The sequence below is a fragment of the Takifugu rubripes genome, chromosome 8, assembly GCF_901000725.2.
Source record: "Takifugu rubripes chromosome 8, fTakRub1.2, whole genome shotgun sequence".
Lineage (NCBI taxonomy): Eukaryota > Metazoa > Chordata > Actinopteri > Tetraodontiformes > Tetraodontidae > Takifugu > Takifugu rubripes.
In genome coordinates, this window is record NC_042292.1 from 10,303,168 (window position 1) to 10,322,498 (window position 19,331).

A 19,331-nucleotide genomic window follows, 5' to 3' on the forward strand; every position below is an offset into this window, starting at 1 on the left:
GCCCTTCCTGTTTACAACCCTCAATCTTGGCCCCGCCCACCAACAACAGACCGACTCGTGCGTCTAAAAATAGATTCCCAAAGCAAAAGGGAGGCGTGAGCGTCATGGAGGTGATTTATTGGGTGATGCAGGTCGGGGGGCGCGCGGCTCCCTGGTGAGGACACGTTTCTTTAAAATAGCAGAAATGAGCAGAAGACAGGAGGAGTCTTTAATAAAAGAGCGGCGTCGTCGGCTGTGGAACCACCAACATCACGTGTGTGTTCGCGGTGACGACAAACGAACCTGAATATGTACAACAGAAGAAGAGAGGGCGGAGCCACGAGGCCAGACGTGGCGGGATCTGAACACGTGGAAGCGTCACAACAGTCGCGTGCTGTCCACGTGTCTTGGGCCCCGACGCCATCACCTGGACGAGGTTCCGAAGTCGTTAGAACCTCACGGAGCTTTTGGCCGAGTCCGTTCCGTAGGCTCGCGTCGACGACGATGCTACGATGCTAATGTGGTTTAGTGCAGGAGACAAACGAAACAAGACCCTGTGTGAAGACGTCGCAGGAAGTGATGCGTGTATCAAAAATATCCAGATCTAATCGTACCGGTGAGTAAAACCGTCTCAGCAGTGAGGTCACGTGTGAAAGCTGCAAACGTGAGAACCTTTTACTGCCCCTTTCACACATGCACCAGAAACCTGAACGTAAAAAACTGCCCTTCTTAGTCGGACTCGTCGGACCAACTCGACTAACTCAAATCAAGAAGATGCTGAGAGAACAAAGACGTGTGAATAGACCTTCTGGTAATCTGATTGGTTCACCTCTGCAGTGTATGTATGAAAGGGCCCCTCCCTCCCCACCACCACCCTGTGTAAAAGGCTCACACGCGCCATTCGATTTGAACATTTACAAAGTTCATATTTACACATATTTACATACAGACCGTGAAAGAAAGAACCCTCCACCACAGTTGGCGCCTAATATAGGCAGACAGTAAAACCCATCAGCTGGACCTTCTCCACACCCTCTGTCTTTGGGGGAGGGGCAGGGGGCGGAGCTTGAGGAAGGTGGCAGTACAGCTAATAAATAAGGTGGACAACATGATCGGACCCCAGAGGAGCTCCTACAAACATCGGAAACTTTGATTTTTTTTCCCACCCACCACCCTAAGATTTACACATTTATTGTCCATGCGCAGCTCCCCTCACATCTTGTTAGCATCAACATACAAAGGAATACAAACTAGCAGCTAACGCTAACCTTCATGCTATTTCACAACATCTTCAATTCAAAAACCTGCCGTCAACTTTCTTCAACAAACTCAGCACCAACAGGAAGTTGGGGACCAGTAGGATCTTGCCTAGCTGTAAAATAAATCGTTATTTCCCTCTAGCTGGCGCCACATCTGCAAAGACCCCGCAAACGTGAGCTAAGGATGAGGAGTTTAATGGCAACGGCGGAATCAGAAGGTCTGAGCCAGCTGGTGCGACGGTCCACACCCTCGGCTCTGCTGCTCCTCTAACCGATCCCCAACGTCCTGACTGCTTGTGCTAAGTTTAGCTAAATTAGCTTTGGTTTGTTGAGTGGTGACATCGGCGCACTGTACTGGACAATCCTGTCACGCATCATGGCTAGTTTTTACTAATGCTAAGACACCCCCCGTTCCCCAAAACACACACACACAGCTTGTTCAGTGTCTTTTTTAGTGTCCTATCTCCTAGTGTGATGTCGGGTGGCAGTGTGGCGCTCCACGATGGTGTGGACGATGAGGCGAAACAGCCTCCTGATGCTCAGCAGAGTGGAGGCGTGAAAGAGTAGAAAAGTGAAAGAAAAATCCATTAGGCTCCGCCTCCACCCAAGGGCAAGGGTGGGGGAGCCGAGGAGGTGAAGCGGCTGAAGCAGGAGAGGAAGAAGGAAGGCAGAGTGGAGTCCCTGTGCTCATTAGCCTGCTAGGTTAGCGTAGGCTAGCCCAGCTTGGCAGCCTAGCCGCGGCAGAAATCAGCTGGTCAGGTAACTGTGTAGCTCTCTGGCATTGATACTCAGGACCACGCCGGAATGGTTGCCTGGCAACAGGAAGGGAGGAAAGACACAAATAAATAAGTCAGAGCAGAGAGCACACGTGGGGTCGTCGTCACCTTTGGAAACAGTTCACAAGTTCACAAAAACTTCCTGTTTCAAAGTATCAGTAAAGTAAATACGTAAAAACAACAACAACATTGCAACGTTATCTGCATAGGAACCAATCAGAGAGCAGAATCTCTTCCAAACACTCCCAACCAGTTGGCATCCTGTCCAAACAGAGACCCAGCATATTGCTTTCCCCAACCCTAACATCCCAAAATAGCCCCCCAACCCCCACGCCGTGCCTTGTTCTCACACGTAAACATCGTCTAATATCTCTGTTAGCTTGAGGAACCGAAATGGCCTCAAATGAAATGAAGGGAAACAAGGTGAATATCGGCACTGAAGAAGAAAGTACCTGTATGTGCTAGCTGCTGCTGCTCATGGCCTTGGTTTTAGTAGCAGTGGTTAGTGGTAGTCCTTATTAGGGAAGAGAAGGCGGGGCTTGCTCTTGCGTTACCTAGAGTCTGCGAGTCCAGGTCGTCGTCAATAAACTCCTCCCCCTGGATGATGTGCTGCGTGTCCTCGCTGTGGTTGACCGGACTGGTCATTTCCTGTTCCTTCTCGTTGTGCATCTGGGCATAGACGCTGCGGCTGCCTGGAAGCTTCCTGAAAAACAGCGGGGGATAGGTGTCCTCAGTCCTGTGCCGAGGACTGTGGGATTTGTAGTTTGGTAAATTGGACCGTTGCACTGTTGGTTTAATCAGGTGACTTTTGGTGGCATTTTGTGCTATGGGAAACCTGGAGGTGCTGCCACAGTGTTGGTGGGACATTAGCATGAAGCTACACATTGACACATCACAGGTTAGCATGCTAGCTGCTGGGGTATCATGTGACTAGAGGAGAACAATGTTGTGAACAACAATCGTCAACTCCAGAACATTGACAACACACTTTAATTTTATCGTCAGGCGACACCTGTAACAACACACAGGTGTAGCGGCTTAGCTTGTGTTAGCATGTGTTAGCTCCTAGCGACATGTGTTCTCCCAAGGATTAAATAATTTCCCATGGCTGTTAGCTGTTGTGAACATCGGCTGTTGTCAACACGTCTCACCTCTTAAACTTGTACAGGATGAAGGAGCCAGCGGCCATGATGGTAATCAGGAAAAGCACCGCCACAGCCCAAACACCCGGACCTCCGGCAGCACCGTGGTATCCTAATGTTACACAGCACAAAGACATAAGGCGGTAAAATTCCTGTACAGGTGGAAGGGTTCCGAGTGAAGCTGTGGAGTCCACAGGAGTACAGGAGCTGCACACCTGTTGACAGACAGCGTACCTGCATTTGGGTCGGCCAGCATCACCAGAACCTGAAGACCTCCTCGCATCATGAAGCTGACGTTCTTGTCACTGAAGGCCTGAAGAATGGCTGGAACGTGCTGCAAATGGCAAAATGTCCAGTCAAGATGCTTCAAATCAATGTTCTCCTGATCTCAGTCAGCTTCTTCTTCATGTTCTCCTGATCTCAGTCAGCTTCTTCTTCATGTTCTCCTGATCTCAGTCAGCTTCTTCTACGTGTTCTCCTGATCTCAGTCAGCTTCTCCTACGTGTTCTCCTGATCTCAGTCAGCTTCTTCTACGTGTTCTCCTGATCTAAGTCAGCTTCTTCTACGTGTTCTCCTGATCTCAGTCAGCTTCTTCTACGTGTTCTCCTGATCTCAGTCAGCTTCTCCTACGTGTTCTCCTGATCTCAGTCAGCTTCTTCTACGTGTTCTCCTGATCTAAGTCAGCTTCTTCTACGTGTTCTCCTGATCTAAGTCAGCTTCTTCTACATGTTCTCCTGATCTAAGTCAGCTTCTCCTACATGTTCTCCTGATGTTAGCCCATCTCATTTCTGGGTTCTCCTGAGTGAGCTGATGGAGGAACCTTATCTTACGAACCTTATCTGCGAACACACTCCTGGCTGCTGCTCTGCTGTCGGCTGGGAGGACGTACAGCTCAGCGGTGGTGGGGAGGCCTGGCTTCACCACGGTAACCAGGGATTCTTGAGGAACCCCTGTAATCTGTGGAGGGGGTCATAAGGACACATGAAATCCAACCAACACTGAGCCCTAACCTCCGGCCATGACCTTTGACCCTAACTCTTCAGTAAACTTTGCTGGCTGGCTGCAGCAGAAACACTTAGCTTAGCTTCTGCTAGCACCTGTGCACGTGGAAATACACCTTGGGAGCAGAACTCTTCTACCTTGCTGAGTATTTTTGTAACCAGCTGGCCGACGTCCTGTCTCCACTCGGGGATGTCGGGGTTGAAGTGGTCCAGGTTCCCGCTGAAGCTGAGAGGAATCACCTGGAAGTTATCTGGGCGGAGTCAGAACAGGAGACAGGTGAGCTGCAGCTGTGTGGACGTGTTCAGTAGGACTCCAAACACACCTCACTCTATGGTTTGATAGGCAGCACGAGCTGGGAGGGCGCTCTGGCGCCCCCGTGTGCTCTGATGGAAGCATTTCTTTTTGGGGAGAAGAACTTTGAGGACCGTTTAGAACTCTGAAGAACCTCAAAGGAACTCTGAGGAAGAGAAGGACTTTCCTCTTCTTCTTCAGCACTTTAGTTCATTTGCTGTTTTTATCTTATTGTGTTTTTCCAACAATCTTTTACAGTTTGTAGAATCCAGATTTCTTCATTTTTGACCTGTGCGTCGTTTCTCGGTCTGTAAACCTGACGTTTACTTAATGTCTCTCTGTCCTGGCTGACTGACTGACTGACTGACTGACTGACTGACTGACTCACTGACTGACTGACTGACTGACTGACTCACTGACTGACTGACTCACTGACTGACTGACTCACTGACTGACTGACTGACTGACTGACTGACTGACTGACTCACTGACTGACTGACTCACTGACTGACTGACTGACTCACTGACTGACTCACTGACTGACTGACTGACTGACTGACTGACTCACTGACTGACTCACTGACTGACTGACTGACTGACTGACTGACTCACTGACTGACTCACTGACTGACTGACTGACTGACTGACTGACTCACTGACTGACTCACTGACTGACTGACTGACTGACTGACTGACTCACTGACTGACTCACTGACTGACTGACTGACTGACTGACTGACTCACTGACTGACTGACTGACTGACTGACTGACTGACTCACTGACTGACTGACTGACTGACTGACTGACTGACTGACTGACTGACTGACTCACTGACTGACTGACTCACTGACTGACTGACTGACTCACTGACTGACTGACTGACTGACTGACTGACTGACTCACTGACTGACTCACTGACTGACTGACTGACTGACTGACTGACTGACTCACTGACTGACTGACTCACTGACTGACTCACTGACTGACTGACTGACTGACTGACTGACTCACTGACTGACTGACTGACTGACTGACTGACTGACTCACTGACTGACTGACTGACTCACTGACTGACTCACTGACTGACTGACTGACTGACTGACTGACTCACTGACTGACTGACTGACTGACTGACTGACTCACTGACTGACTGACTGACTGACTGACTGACTGACTCACTGACTGACTCACTGACTGACTGACTGACTGACTCACTGACTGACTCACTGACTGACTGACTGACTCACTGACTGACTGACTGACTGACTGACTGACTGACTGACTCACTGACTGACTCACTGACTGACTGACTGACTCACTGACTGACTGACTGACTGACTGACTGACTGACTCACTGACTGACTGACTGACTCACTGGCTGACTGACTCACTGACTGGCTGGCTGGCTGATTACCGTAGACTCGGACTGTCCTCGTGTCCTGCACCATGGAGCGCCCGTTGGCGGCCTGGACGGTGACGGACACCTCGCCGCTCTCGGGCAGGCGGGTCAGCAGGCTGTTGCGCAGCGTCAGCGTCGGCTGCAGGATTGAACGCAGGTTAGTGCAGGTGCACAGGTGCAGGCGGTAAGAGGTTAAACTACAGCTGACCTGCAGGTCGTCTCCAATCCACCAATAGAAGACCGTCAGGTTGGCGTCAGCAGGAAGAACCACGGCGCTCAGGTTCACCTCCTGGTTCCTCCCAGCGATAGGAACCACCTCCAGGTGGACTTCCTGTAGTGGCGCTACGAGACAGGAAACACTGATCACTGACCTGAGTCAGCTCAGACCTGCCAGCTTTGGTTACACACTGTTACACATCAGAAACACGGCAGGAAAAAACCTGGAGCAGGACCAAGCTGATGGGGGAGGAGGGCCTCCTGCTGAGAGACAGATGGAGGAGAGGAGGAGGAAGAAGAGGAGAGGAGGAGGAAGAGGGGGAGGAAGAGGAGGAGCAGGAGGAGGAGGAGGAAGAAGAAGAGATGAGGAAGAGGGGGAGAGGAGGAGGAGCAGGAGGAGGAAGAGGGGGAGGAAGAGGAGAGGAGGAGGAAGAAGAAGAGGAGGAGCAAGAGGAGGAAGAAGAGGAGAGGAGGAAGAGGAGGAGCAGGAGGAGGAAGAGGAGGATGAGGAAGAAGAAGAGGAGGAGCAGAAGGAGGAAGAGAGGAAGAGGGGGAGGAAGAGGAGGAGGATGAGAGGAGGAAGAGGAGGAGGATGAGGAAGAAGAAGAGGAGGAGCAAGAGGAGGAAGAGGAGGAGAGGAGGAAGAAGAGGAGGAGCAAGAGGAGGAAGAGGAGGAGAGGAGGAAGAAGAGGAGGAGGAAGAAGAGGAGAGGAGGAGCAGGAGGAGGAAGAGAGGAGAGGAGGAGCAGGAGGAGGAAGAGAGGAGGAGGAAGAGGAAGATGGTGGAGCTTCTTCAGAGTCCGTCTGATCTTTGTCTGAAGCTCTGAGGGGACCACCAAGAACCTTCAGTGCTGGGATGAACTAAAAGCTGACTGGAACATCTGAAGCAGACTGTTCCTCTGGTTCAGAACGGTTAATGAGGTCCAGAAGAGAACGTCCCTGTTGTTGATGGGGTCACACCTGTGAGCTCAGCTTGAGGGCTCATTGGAGGCTCCAATGATCTAATATTTCCCCTGCTGGAGTCGTTCACCTCCAGAACCTGACACCCGACACGAGGACCAGACTCACCTGTGACCTGGATGAACATGGTGGCCTTGTCGTGGCCGGCCATGTTCTCCGCCCTCACCGTCACCTTGTACACGCCCGGGTTTTCATAACGGTGCTGGATGGGCTCGTCCGTCACGGTCAGGTTCTGGTAGATGGCCCGAACCCCGTCGCCGAGCTCCACCTGGTACTTGGTGCTGCTGGTGTCGCCCTGTCGGGAGGAAGCGCACGTCTCAGGCAGCACGTGGCGGCCGAAGGCAGCACAGGAAAGACATGTCCCACCCACCTGCTCCTGGTGGACCATGAACGTGATGTCATCACCAGGCGCCACGGTTAACATTTGCCCCTTGATGCCGACCTGCAGGCCACGAGGGGGCAGCAGAGGGCAGTTGTGCTGCCTGCCGCTCTGCTGCTTGCTCTCCCTTCCTTCACACATGTTGGACACCATCTTCCTGTAGCTGAGAGGAAGAAAGCGTAAATACGACGGACTGTGAGATGCACAGGTGTAGATGGGGCTGTTGCTATGGTTACAGACCCAGTGCTGGTCTCGTAGGTTTGCCCCAGATGGCAGTCTTCAGGCGGAGAGTCCAAATGGTACCAGAAGTCGGGCAGGCAGCTCTCTCCCTCCGTACGGGAGCGCTCGAAACCGTAGTCGCTTCACGAACACAGGTGAAACACACACACAGGCTGTTTCACCGGGAGGATTTCAAGGGGTTTGGGTCTCTTGTATGTGTGTGTGTGTGCGTGTGCGTGCACGTTTACCAGGTGAAGTCCTTCTCCGTGCACGGACACGGCCGGCTGCTCAGAGCTGAGGTGAAGCTTCTTCCTTTCACACAAAACGCGGCGTCTTTTCTCTTCCTGAAACTCCGCTGCTGACCCATAATGCACGTCTCTCCCTGGGGGGGGCGGGGGGGGGGGCAACAGAGTCACACGTGTGTGTGTGTGTGTGTGTGTGTGTGTGTGGGAGGGGTTACCTGCATGTCTGTGAGCTGCCAGGACTCGTAGTCGGACTCGGTGCAGGTTTGAGGGAACGACTGCCTGAAATCCACCTTCACCAGCTCCCAGTCGGACCTGTAGCTGATGTGTCCGAACACGCTGGAAACACAAACAACAACAACAACAAATGATGTTGTCTCTACAGCTCAAGGGGCCCCCTCTGAGTCCTGGGCCAGGATTAACTGACAGCACCAACCAGCGGGCCCGTTACTGAGATCTCTTTGTTTCTGCTTGTAATTTTGTGATTTAGATGAAGACATTTCATGTAGATCATGAGATCTCGTCCTCTTCTGTCTGGCTGGACAACTTAAAGCCAGGAGGACTTTTATGTGAACGCTTCCACTAGTGTTCCTGCAGAGGTTCCTGCAGAGGTTCCTGCAGAGGTTCCTGCACATGCCGGCCATTCTGACTGAAGCTGTCTTTTAAATCTGTGACAGTTTCAATAGGGACTGACTCCTGGATGTCCTGCTGGACGTGCTGCTGGACATCCTGCGGGACATCCTGCTGGACGTCCTGCTGGACATCCTGCTGGACGTCCTGCGGGACATCCTGCTGGACATCCTGCGGGACATCCTGCTGGACGTTCTGCTGGACGTCCTGCTGGACGTTCTGCTGGACATCCTGCGGGACGTCCTGCTGGACGGCGGTGAGCAGCACTACTGTGGCGTGATCCCCCAGCAGGGGTGGGGCCGTCCTGGCTCTGTTTAAACAGCAGCACGTCTCTAACGGCTAATGACCAGCGCTATTGGCATTAGCGGCGGTCGATGTCTGCCCCTCCCATCCTTGGTTCCAACAGTTTATTATGGGATGGCAAGCAGCTGCTAGAAACCTTTAAGATAAAGGCTACCTGTGAAGCTAGCGGAGTTGGCTGATGCACTCACGTCATGACCAGAGTCTCGTCGCCCGGCTCGCTCAGCAGCCCGTCCACGAACACAGAGGTGCTGGTGAAGTTGTGAACGGTCCACGAGCGTCCCTCATCGATGCTGAACCTGGAGACAGAGGTCCGACTCATCAATTCTCCTGAGACGGAGCCACAGTGGCGGCCGGGGCCGCTGCCAAACACAGAAATGACTACAATAAACGCAGCAGTGTTCTAGTGAGTGTGATACTGAGCTCATAAACTGTGGGTTCTAGTCCAGCACCGTCCAGTCTGTCCAGTCGTTACTGAGGACTTTCATTGGACAACATCCCCGCGGACACAGTGAGACAAAATCAAGGCAGAAGAGTGGGACAGCTGGGACATCTGCGTCATCCCGGGACCCTGGCTGCACTCGGCTAGTCCGGACCAGCAGTACAGCGGCACCATCCACCAACAGGACCACTGTGAGCTCTCCGGTGGTCTCTGTTTGAAGGTGCTGTCCAGCTGACTCGGAGGCCTGAGGTCCAGGACGTTGGACCCTGATGGTCCCGATGGTGGTCACAGCTGCAGCTGAATGCAGCTCTCCAGCTTCTAATGTTAGCACAGGGCTAGCAGATCCCCTTCCTCCCAGACATCCTCAGGACATCTGTCCTTGGATTCTCTCCTAATATCTGCTGCTGGATTATGGATCGACTGGATTATGGATCGACTGGATTATGGATCGGCCGTTCCCAAAGCAGTGACGACTCCGACGCTCAGCCTGTGGGCTGTTCAGGACACATGGTGGAAACGGGATCGGGAGCGATAACGGATCGGGTCACATGTCAGAGTCGTACGGTCTCGGCCCGCTCGTGTCTCGTGTTCATCGGCAGCTGGTAGCAATGCATTGTGGGAGTTGTTCCAACAGGCGCTAGCTCTCCTGAGTCATTAGGAACAGATCCAGGGTGTCGGATCAATGATCCGTCGTTAGATGAATCAATGAGTCGTATCAATAAACACGGACTCAACGGATTGATGAGGACAGCTCTGGTTATTGATTACTGGGAATCTGAGGGAGCTGCTGATCAGTGTTTCTGCTCCCTGTTCAGGAGGGTCATGTGATCACATCTGTCTGAGCACGAGCCGGGCCGGTCTCCTACGGGGGAGGGGCCATATTCAGGAGAAAGGTGACGCAGGATGAATCGGCACATTCCTTCACTGTCACCAGCCCCCGAGGCCACGCCCCCACCTGTGTCCACGGCCGTCTTACTTGAGTATCTTGAGGGGGATGGAGGTGTCCTTGATGGCCACGATGACCCCGCCGTGGTCCAAGTACAGAATGTGATGCTCCTCCTCAAAAACCTGCAAACAGGAGGACATCAACCAGGAGCTGAGCTGTGTGGCGGAGGAGGAGAAGAGGAGGACGCCTACCTGTCTCCAGCTCCGCCCACAGTCTGAGCTCATGTACATCTCCTCCTTGTACTCCACCAGCTTAGAGCCCAGGTTCCCTGAAGGACGGCAGAACAATATCAGAACGTCAGCTACCTCAGGATGGAACATCAGAACGGACATTAGGACAGAGGTTAGGACAGCTGTTAGGACATACGTTAGAACTGATGTGAAGACAAATGTTAGCACCAATGTTAGCACCAATGTTAGCACACATAGAAAAGACTTAAGGACAAACTAAAATATTTGTGAATCGTCATTTGATCGGGGCTTCATGTAAGTTAGATTCGTCAACAATCTGACTTCTTTTAAATTAAGCTATCTTAGCATACGGAGACAGAGTTAGCTTGACTGGTCTCCAAGGAAATGCTGCTTAGGACGGGAGAAGCTCTGTGGTGCGACTGACCGGCGCCCATGATGAGGCCTGGAGCCGAGTCTTTGGTGTGGACCGTCCCGGACACGTAGGGGTTGTCGGCCCAGCGCAGGTGCAGGTGCAGGTGACAGTCGGGCTGCAGACAGACAACACACGATGAAGTCTCCTGGAGCTTCTGGACTGACTCGTCTCATAAACGTAACTGAGGCCTCCGCATCAGATAATCCAGGTTAATCTGGGCCACATAACCGATCTGGAACGTTTATGGCTACAGGACTGAACACAGACACAGTCCTGGAATCATTTTGTTGTCATGAGTGAGTACAAGTCATTTGATACGGTTTCCATGGTGATGTCCCAGACACCGTGGCGGTGGTTGCTAGTGTCTCTTAGTCATCTGTATTCAGCAGTCGGTTTGTCTGAGGACTGTTTTAAATGTAGATTATGGGCATTAATCTCTCAGACGTGACGATGAAGGACTGCGCGTTCACCTGGCGCCATCGCTCGCCGCCACCAGCGGCCAGTGTGGCGGCGCCAGATAAGCCCGGCAGCGCCTGACTGATGGGACACACGGGGGACATGTCTCCATGTGTGTGGCCTCACAGAGTTTAACTGATGATTCCATTCATGGTCCTAAAAGGGAAGCAGCGTGTTGGTCCATCACATTCCTGTGTCCAGAACCGCCAGGACAGTTCGGATCAGAGGAGGACTCATTGTACAGCCAGCGTTCAAACCTGGTTCCGGTTCTGGTTCACAGACTGGCTGTGGGGTTGAGCTGGGAAGGGTGAATGTTGGATCAGTAAATATTCAAACGTTTGTACCGCTCTGCAGGCGACCGGCTTCCCGTTCATGTCGGCAGGAGGCGGAGCCAGCGGGGTCCAGTCCCGTCCTTTGTTGTAGGTGATGAGGGTTCTGACTTTACCATCCATCTTCTGATTGGCCAGGAAGACTCCTTTGATTCCACGTACCTGGTAGAGTCAAAGGGATGTTAGCTTAGCCTTGATACCTCCCACCAGACTGACTGACTGGCTCATGCTAACATGCTAACAAGCTCTTTCATCCAGCAGCCTTCTCCAACATAGGTGATAATATTCTGAATAAATGCTAATGCTAACAGCCATCCAGCAGAGGGAGGAGCCTGTCTGTCTCCATTGACCATCCACCCACCCACTCATCCATCCATCCATCCATCCATCCACCCACCCACTCATCCATCCATCCATCCATCTACCCAACCATCCATCCATCCATCCATCCATCCACCCACCCACCCACTCATCCATCCATCCATCCATCCATCCATCCACCCACCCACCCACTCATCCATCCATCCATCCATCCATCCATCCATCCATCCATCCACCCACCCATCCATCCATCCATCCATCCATCCATCCATCCATCCATCCATCCCCTGTCCCCTGTCTCCTGTCCCCTGTCTCCTGTCTCTTGTCTCCTGTCCCCTGTCTCCTGTCCCCTGTCTCCTGTCTCACCTCCAGTATGTCGATGAGAACGTTCTCCTCTGGCTGCTTGGTGCTGCGGACGTTCTCCAGCACCATGGAGTAGTAGACCCCCGGAGGGTCCGACTGGTATAGGTTATAGGTGTCTGACTGGTACCACTCCTGGAGGGCGAGGAAGACCTGGTTCTCATCCGTGCTGACGATCTGCACATCCTGCGGGATCACAGGTGAAGAGTGATGGCTGCAGATCCCCCACGCAGGTGAATAAAATCAGCTTTGGTCTTTTATTCAGCAGGTTTCACAGAATCAACCGAGTCCAGGACTTTAACAGCACCACAGCGGTCCCGGTGTGTTTGTTGTTCCCTCGGTCAGGTCTCACAGGACACGGTCAAACTGCTCCCTCGGAGCCTTTTCAATTTTTCATCCGCCATCTTTTCAATTATTCACGGCCAAAAAACAGCCTTCACGCCCCCACACCCCCCCACACACACACACTTCTCCCCTTCCCTGCTGAATCACTCCTCCTGAAAGCTTCTCAACGTGTGACCCATCTGCTCACCCAAGTAAGAGGACACATGTAGACAGAGAGACGGTGAGGCTGAGGACAGGGGGTGGGGGGGGGGGGCAGAGAGAGGAGACAGAGGAGGGAGAGAGTGAGATACAGGGTGAGGCTGAGGACAGAGAAGAAGGAGAGGGAGACAAAGTGAGAGAGTGTGTGTGTGTGTGTGTGTGTGTGGGCGTGTGTGTGTGTGTATGGGCGTGTGTGTGTGTGTGTGTGTGTGTGTGTGTGTATGGGCGTGTGTGTGTGTGTGTGTGTGTGTGTGTGCTTCTCTAAACTCCAGTTAAAACAGATCTCAGATCTGTGACCATCACAGGACCTTGGCAGATCTTTGAGCTTATATCCCAGAACATACTGGGGTCATTTACTGGGAGCACTGGTTGGAACCCACCTCAGGTAGTTGTGTCACATGACCAAGGTCAGCTGGTTACCTTTGGCAGCGAGTACTTGGGAAACCTCATCTGGACGAACTCGTTGCGTCTGTAGGACACGAAGTGCTTGGTGCGACTCCCCGACGTGACCTGGAGAGAAGAATTGGGTCCAGTTACTGGTTCCAGAATAGGAAACTGGGTCCAGAACAACTGGGCTGGGCTGACCCTCGAAGCCCAACGCCGTCAGGGGGCGTGGAGACATGCTGCTTCTTCTGCAGCCAGGACCAGAACCAGAACCGTCCGACCAGTCAGACCCTCACCACCCTGCGCCGCTCTTTCAGGAGTCACTGGGGGCGGGGCTTATGGAGAGAGCGCCAGACGCACTGAGAGCGAGGAAGGTGATGATGATGATGATGATGATGATGATGATGATGATGATGATGATGATGAGTCCAGCTGCTGAGCTGTTGCTGCACGTATGTGAGCGACAGAACCACATGGATGATTGTGACGTGACACGGTCTCCCCTGGCTGGTGCTGGTTCAGTCACTGGTGCTGGTCCAGTTACTGGTGCTGGTTCAGTCACTGGTGCCAGAACTGGTCCAGTTACTGGGGTCAGGACTGGTTCAGTTACTGGTGTCAGGACTGGTCCAATTACTGGTGCTGGTCCAGTTACTGGTGTCAGGACTGGTCCAGTTACTGGTGCTGGTCCAGTTACTGATGTCAGGACTGGTTCAGATTCTGGATGAAACACCTGATTAACTCTTTTTGTCTGTCTGAGGCAGCTGTTTGATGATGATGATGATGATGATGATGATGAAGGTCCGCTGTCTGTGATGCCCCTGATTTACTGTGAAAGGTCACTTCCTGTTTCCTGTGCAGGTTCAGGAACACAGGTGAACACAACAGCACCGCCATGGTTACCTTGACAAATATGTAGTCGTCCTGCACCAGCAGGGAGCTGCGGTCGATCTTCCCCAGGAACTGGGCCGTCACCATTTTGTCTGAGCAGTTCTGGATGAGACAGGTGACGTACAGGTAACCTGCAGGAGCACACAGACAGAACACACAGTCAGAACACACAGAGGGAACACACAGTCAGAACACATATAGGGAACACACAGACAGAACACACAGAGGGAACACACAGTCAGAACACACAGACAGAACACACAGAGGGAACACACAGTCAGAACACACAGACAGAACACACAGACAGAACACACAGACAGAACACACAGAGGGAACACACAGTCAGAACACACAGAGGGAACACACAGTCAGAACACACAGTCAGAACACACAGTCAGAACACACAGAGGGAACACACAGAGGGAACACACAGTCAGAACACACATAGGGAACACACAGAGGGAACACACAGAGGGAACACACAGTCAGAACACACATAGGGAACACACAGTCAGAACACACAGTCAGAACACACAGAGGGAACACACAGTCAGAACACACAGTCGGAACACACAGAGGGAACACAAAGAGGGAACACACAGTCAGAACACACATAGGGAACACACAGTCAGAACACACAGACAGAACACACAGACAGAACACACAGAGGGAACACCTTTAGGTTCCTTCTCTCCTTCAACAAGACAAATGTCCCAGTAACACACTTTTAATTCTTTTTGTCTCTATATTTCACTGTTGTCAGACTTTTATTTGATGTCCAGACAAGTCAGGATAGAACAGATCAGGACAGAAGAACCCTAGAAGAACTCCAGAAGAACTCTAGAAGAACTCCAGAAGAGCTCTCAGGCCTGACAGAAGTCTGAAATGAGGGGACATTCAGCCCAATCCTCATAGGTTCAGCACTTCTACTGATGCTGCTCCTCATCTGGTTTCACAGTTTCAAGAGTGACTCATTTAACCCAGTTAGCTTTCATGCTAACGGAGCGTGAATAAAGGTGAGTAATGCAGAGCAAGAGGAAGTGCACCTCCGCTGGAGTCTTGGATCTCCATGTGCACCAGATCAGGATCCACGTCCACCCCAGCTACTGACCTGGAACACAGAAGCGGACACCAATGTTTGGACGATGACGATGACCAGCGAGCCACTGACACATTCTTATTATTCAGACTCTTCCCGTAACCACTGAATCATCACCTTTTTCTTGTTATTTGGGGGGGAGGAAACTTCCGGAATTCTGCTGCACTGAATATTGGGAACTGTTTCTAAATGATCAGCAGATATTGGATTTCTTTTAGAGTAAAGTCCCCATCGCTGCGCGGTAAATGCTAACATGCTAACACCCATGTGCTCTGAACTCACACGTACAGTACATCATGAAACATGGACAGCTCTTCGCGGTAGTGTTTAGGTTGCTATAGCGACATTGTAGTCAAGCTAAACGCACGCTGGGTCACTGGAAGAGGCTTATTATCAGGTGAAGGAGAGGAAGACCTTCGACTGAATGACGCTGCGCACTGAGAGTACAGCAGCTTCCATTAGCAACCATTAGCTAACGCGTTAAACACGGTGCCATGGACTTGGAGGGTTAGAGGTGTTAAAGGACTCATCTGGAGATCTCATCTGCACCAAAGGAAGTGTGAAAAGGTGCCGGAGCTCAGTTTGTCCTGCTCTGACGCCCTTGAATTGAAGGAGTTTTGCTCGGTGCAGCTGGATAAAAGCACGCGATGCTAATGAAAGTGTTTTCTGCACAGCTCATACATAATTTATCCTCCGCACAAATGTTGAGTTGGGCTTCGACCTTGGCGGTGTACATGTAGATCAGCTCCTGTGTCAGAGGAGAGGCCGGTGAAACCAAACACACACGGCTGCTTCAGCTCTGCTCGGGTCTCCAGCCCGTCCACGTCCTCCTGGTTTCATCTTCAGATGCCGTTAAAACGGGTTCAGAAGTTCTGCTCTCGTCCTTTAAACCCACAAACTGGGGACGGTTTCTCGAAGGTTCCCAGTTAAAGTGGTGGAAAGGGGGAGATTAGCATGGTTTGTTAAAACATTCCCCACCTTCACCATCAAAGGCTTTCGCCACTAAAGAACAGCATGGTTGCCAAATGCTAGCTAAGACTAGCATACCTGCTAAATGTCGAGGTAGTAACTGCTTAACTGGGCCAATCTGGGCTTTAATGGCTAACTTTTATTGCCTGAAGCTAAACCAGAACCAATGGTCGACACTAATGAGTTTCGGTTTCTCTGCCGGGACCTGCAGAAACCAGTTGGACCAGAGCAGCAGAAGAGCGGGAAGTTCTCCTTCCTGACCCAGTATTGACTGTCTGAGTGTTACTGGGATGTCACCAGTACAGGTCATTAATCCTTTCTCTTTAGAGGTTCGTCCAACTCGACCCAACCCAGATGAAAGGACTGGAGATGAACTGACCAGTAGACCCGATCCTTGGTGACTCGGTCCTGAAGCAACGTCCACTTGTGGCCAAGGTCCGTAGAGGCGAAGAGCTGAAGGACCAGAAGAGAGAAGACGGCGTTAGAGGAGAGAGACGCAGGTGTTTGACGATGATTCCTCCACTCACAAGAACCCTCATCAAAGCAGATCAAAGCTGGATCAAACACACTCCAGAGGTTCTTTACAGAAGATCAGCACACCTGTGACCTTCAGCATCCGCTCCGCTCTAAAGGAGGTCTGATGGTGTTTGATTCACCTGTAGTCTGACCACACAGACGCTTCACGACCGACTGCCCATCATTTACAGTTATTTATATCCAACATTGAAGATGGCTCCTGCTCACAAGCGCTGAGAACAACGCTGAAGGACCCGGGAGCAGAATCAACTGCTCTGAACAGACTGAAGCGTCTGTGTGACCCCGGGGGGGGGGGGACGGGACGTGTCCTGGACGCAGACTGGCTGGACTGGTTCTGCAGCAGCCCAGACGCCAACGTGTGAAACACCTGAGGAATCTGCAGCCTCTGAATCAGGAAGTCCCGCCTCCCCGTGTGGGTCTGGTGCAGGACCTGTCAATCAGTCACTCGGAAGGGTCTGAACTGTGGAAGCCGGGCCAGGACCACGCACGGTCGCCGTGGAAACGCTCCCTCACAGAGGTCCACCTCTTCATCTACATCAGGGGTGTCCAAACTACGGCCCGCGGGCCAACTGTGGCCCTTCGTCCATTTTTAATTGGCCCGCAAGACATTTTATAAATAGAATAGAATATGGCCCGTTTTGCTTGAGTGTATTGGACTTCTTAGTTTTAACACCAGGGGAAGCTACTGTTGGCATGAAGGCAGTTACTCCACCAAAAAGGGAAACCCTGCTTTTGCGCATCACTTTGTAATAAGTGTTGTTCTTGTTAACACACAGTGTACACACCGCTGTGTACAGCGCACACACTGCACACGCAAAAGCAGCTCATCTCATCTGATACAGATTTGCTCCTTGATCAAGTGACATTTGTCCGGATTTTTGGCACGAGTGGCGGCAGATTAGCACCACAGCTTGATGGCCCGATTTACATACCCAGCTGATACTCACCAGAATAATATACTAAATTTATACGCACGTCCAGTTCAGTCTGTTAATGTTGATAACCATTTCAAGTGAACGTTATTAGGTGTGCTCCTAAGCCTAATAACTTAAATAACAAGCTTGAAATCTACCAGTTTCATTTTCCACTTTATTGTTTTTTCTCTGTACTGTAAATCTTCTAAGAAGAAATCTGAGGCTGCTGTTCTGGGAATGAGCTACCAAAGCTTTTTCTGAATAACTCAACAAAGATCCATTTATGGAAAGCTGTGATGAAGGCAGTTTTGTCTTTAATTATATTCAACAATATAACATATTTGACCACTTTTAATTGATTTTTCTAACTTTAATACACTAAAGTTGAGGCTATATACCTAATTTCTTGTAAGTGGCCCAGCCCCTCCTATATTTTTATGTATTTGGCCCTCGGTGAAAAAAGTTTGGACACCCCTGATCTACATGCACAGCTTCATGCACCTGGAGCGGCAGGACCCCAACTGCAGCTCTTCAAAATAATGCAAAATAACCCCCACACACACCCCAGTAGGCCAGGAGTTTATTACTCACCCACCCCCCCAGTATTCCAGGAGTTTATAACTCACCCGCCCCTCCCTACAGTATTCCAGGAGTTTATAACTCACCCGCCCCCCCAGTATTCCAGGAGTTTATAACTCACCCGCCCCTCCCTACAGTATTCCGGGAGTTTATAACTCACCCGCCCCCCCCAGTATTCCAGGAGTTTATAACTCACCCGCCCCTCCCTACAGTAGGCCAGGAGTTTGTCTTCGTCCTTGGGGTGGAACATGAGGGTGTCCGGGGTGAAGGCGACGGGCTGTCGCTGGAATGAGGAGCCTTCGTCAGTGCTGATGAAGAGCATCTGGTCCCGCTCATTAATGGAGGAACCCACCAGAACCACCTGGAAACAAGGATGGAGGTCAGAGGTCATCAGTGTAAGCTAACAAAACCCGTGGATGAGGGCAAACGTGGATGTACAGCCACGATCATTCCGTATGGAGCTGTAGGAAAGAGGACGGGTGAATCCCAGAGTCCTCGTGCATTCATCATTCATGCGTTCATCATTCATGCGTTCATCATTCATGCGTTCATCATTCATGCGTTCATCATTCATGCGTTCATCTTCAGACTCTCTGATCCAGAGGTGAATGAGTGAATCAGCTGATGAATCTGCAGCCTCTGAATCAGGAAGTCCCGCCTCCCTGTGCCTGTCTGGTGAAGGACCCATCAATCAGTCACTCAGAAGGGTCTGAACTGTGGAAACCAGGCCAGGACCACACACGGTCGCCGTGGAAACACATCCCCACAGAGGTCCACCTCTTCATCTACATGCACAGCTTCATGCAACTTGAGCAACGGAGCACGAACTGCAGCTCTTCAAAATAATGCAATGTGATGGTGTGTGTGTGTGTGTGTGTGTGTGTGTGTGTGTGTGTGTGTGTGTGTGTGTGTGTGTGTGGAGCAGTGACCTAGATGCTAAATGCTGCCTGAAGCTTGTTGTCATTAGTTTGATGTTGAGTGAAAGCAAAAACACTTTAACTCCAACTCGACATGTTATCAAACAGCTTCTTCATGTTCAAACATCCTTTTCATGGGTCTTTGTGCTGTTAAGGGCAGAGGTGCGTGACAGTCACGTGCACGTCCATACTGTGGAGCGGGTCTGTGAGGTTGATGACGTTATTTCCATCATACATGGTCGTTAATAAA

General features: G+C 51.4%; 1 protein-coding gene across 2 annotated transcripts in view; it reads right to left on the reverse strand.

Moving 5' to 3' along the window:
* Positions 1–189: 189 nt before the first annotated feature.
* Positions 190–19,331, reverse strand: part of sorcs2 (sortilin-related VPS10 domain containing receptor 2) — a 50,874-nt gene continuing 31,732 nt past the window's right edge. Inside the window, exons 4-27 of one of the 2 annotated variants that reach the window (XM_029840299.1) lie at positions 18,361–18,525; positions 16,514–16,587; positions 15,113–15,177; positions 14,079–14,197; positions 13,215–13,304; positions 12,258–12,437; positions 11,586–11,732; positions 10,798–10,900; positions 10,374–10,450; positions 10,213–10,304; positions 8,986–9,093; positions 8,083–8,203; positions 7,871–8,004; positions 7,644–7,763; positions 7,395–7,566; positions 7,133–7,319; positions 6,058–6,191; positions 5,865–5,988; positions 4,296–4,408; positions 3,991–4,113; positions 3,391–3,490; positions 3,166–3,268; positions 2,467–2,717; positions 190–2,050 (exon numbers count right to left, since the gene is read on the reverse strand). In XM_029840299.1, the coding sequence (XP_029696159.1) occupies positions 2,504–2,717; positions 3,166–3,268; positions 3,391–3,490; positions 3,991–4,113; positions 4,296–4,408; positions 5,865–5,988; positions 6,058–6,191; positions 7,133–7,319; positions 7,395–7,566; positions 7,644–7,763; positions 7,871–8,004; positions 8,083–8,203; positions 8,986–9,093; positions 10,213–10,304; positions 10,374–10,450; positions 10,798–10,900; positions 11,586–11,732; positions 12,258–12,437; positions 13,215–13,304; positions 14,079–14,197; positions 15,113–15,177; positions 16,514–16,587; positions 18,361–18,525 (2,865 nt within the window). In that variant the 3' untranslated portion in view covers positions 190–2,050; positions 2,467–2,503. Of the gene's footprint in view, positions 2,051–2,466; positions 2,763–3,165; positions 3,269–3,390; positions 3,491–3,990; positions 4,114–4,295; positions 4,409–5,864; positions 5,989–6,057; positions 6,192–7,132; positions 7,320–7,394; positions 7,567–7,643; positions 7,764–7,870; positions 8,005–8,082; positions 8,204–8,985; positions 9,094–10,212; positions 10,305–10,373; positions 10,451–10,797; positions 10,901–11,585; positions 11,733–12,257; positions 12,438–13,214; positions 13,305–14,078; positions 14,198–15,112; positions 15,178–16,513; positions 16,588–18,360; positions 18,526–19,331 lie in introns of both variants that reach the window. The other variant, XM_029840298.1, reaches the window with a different exon arrangement.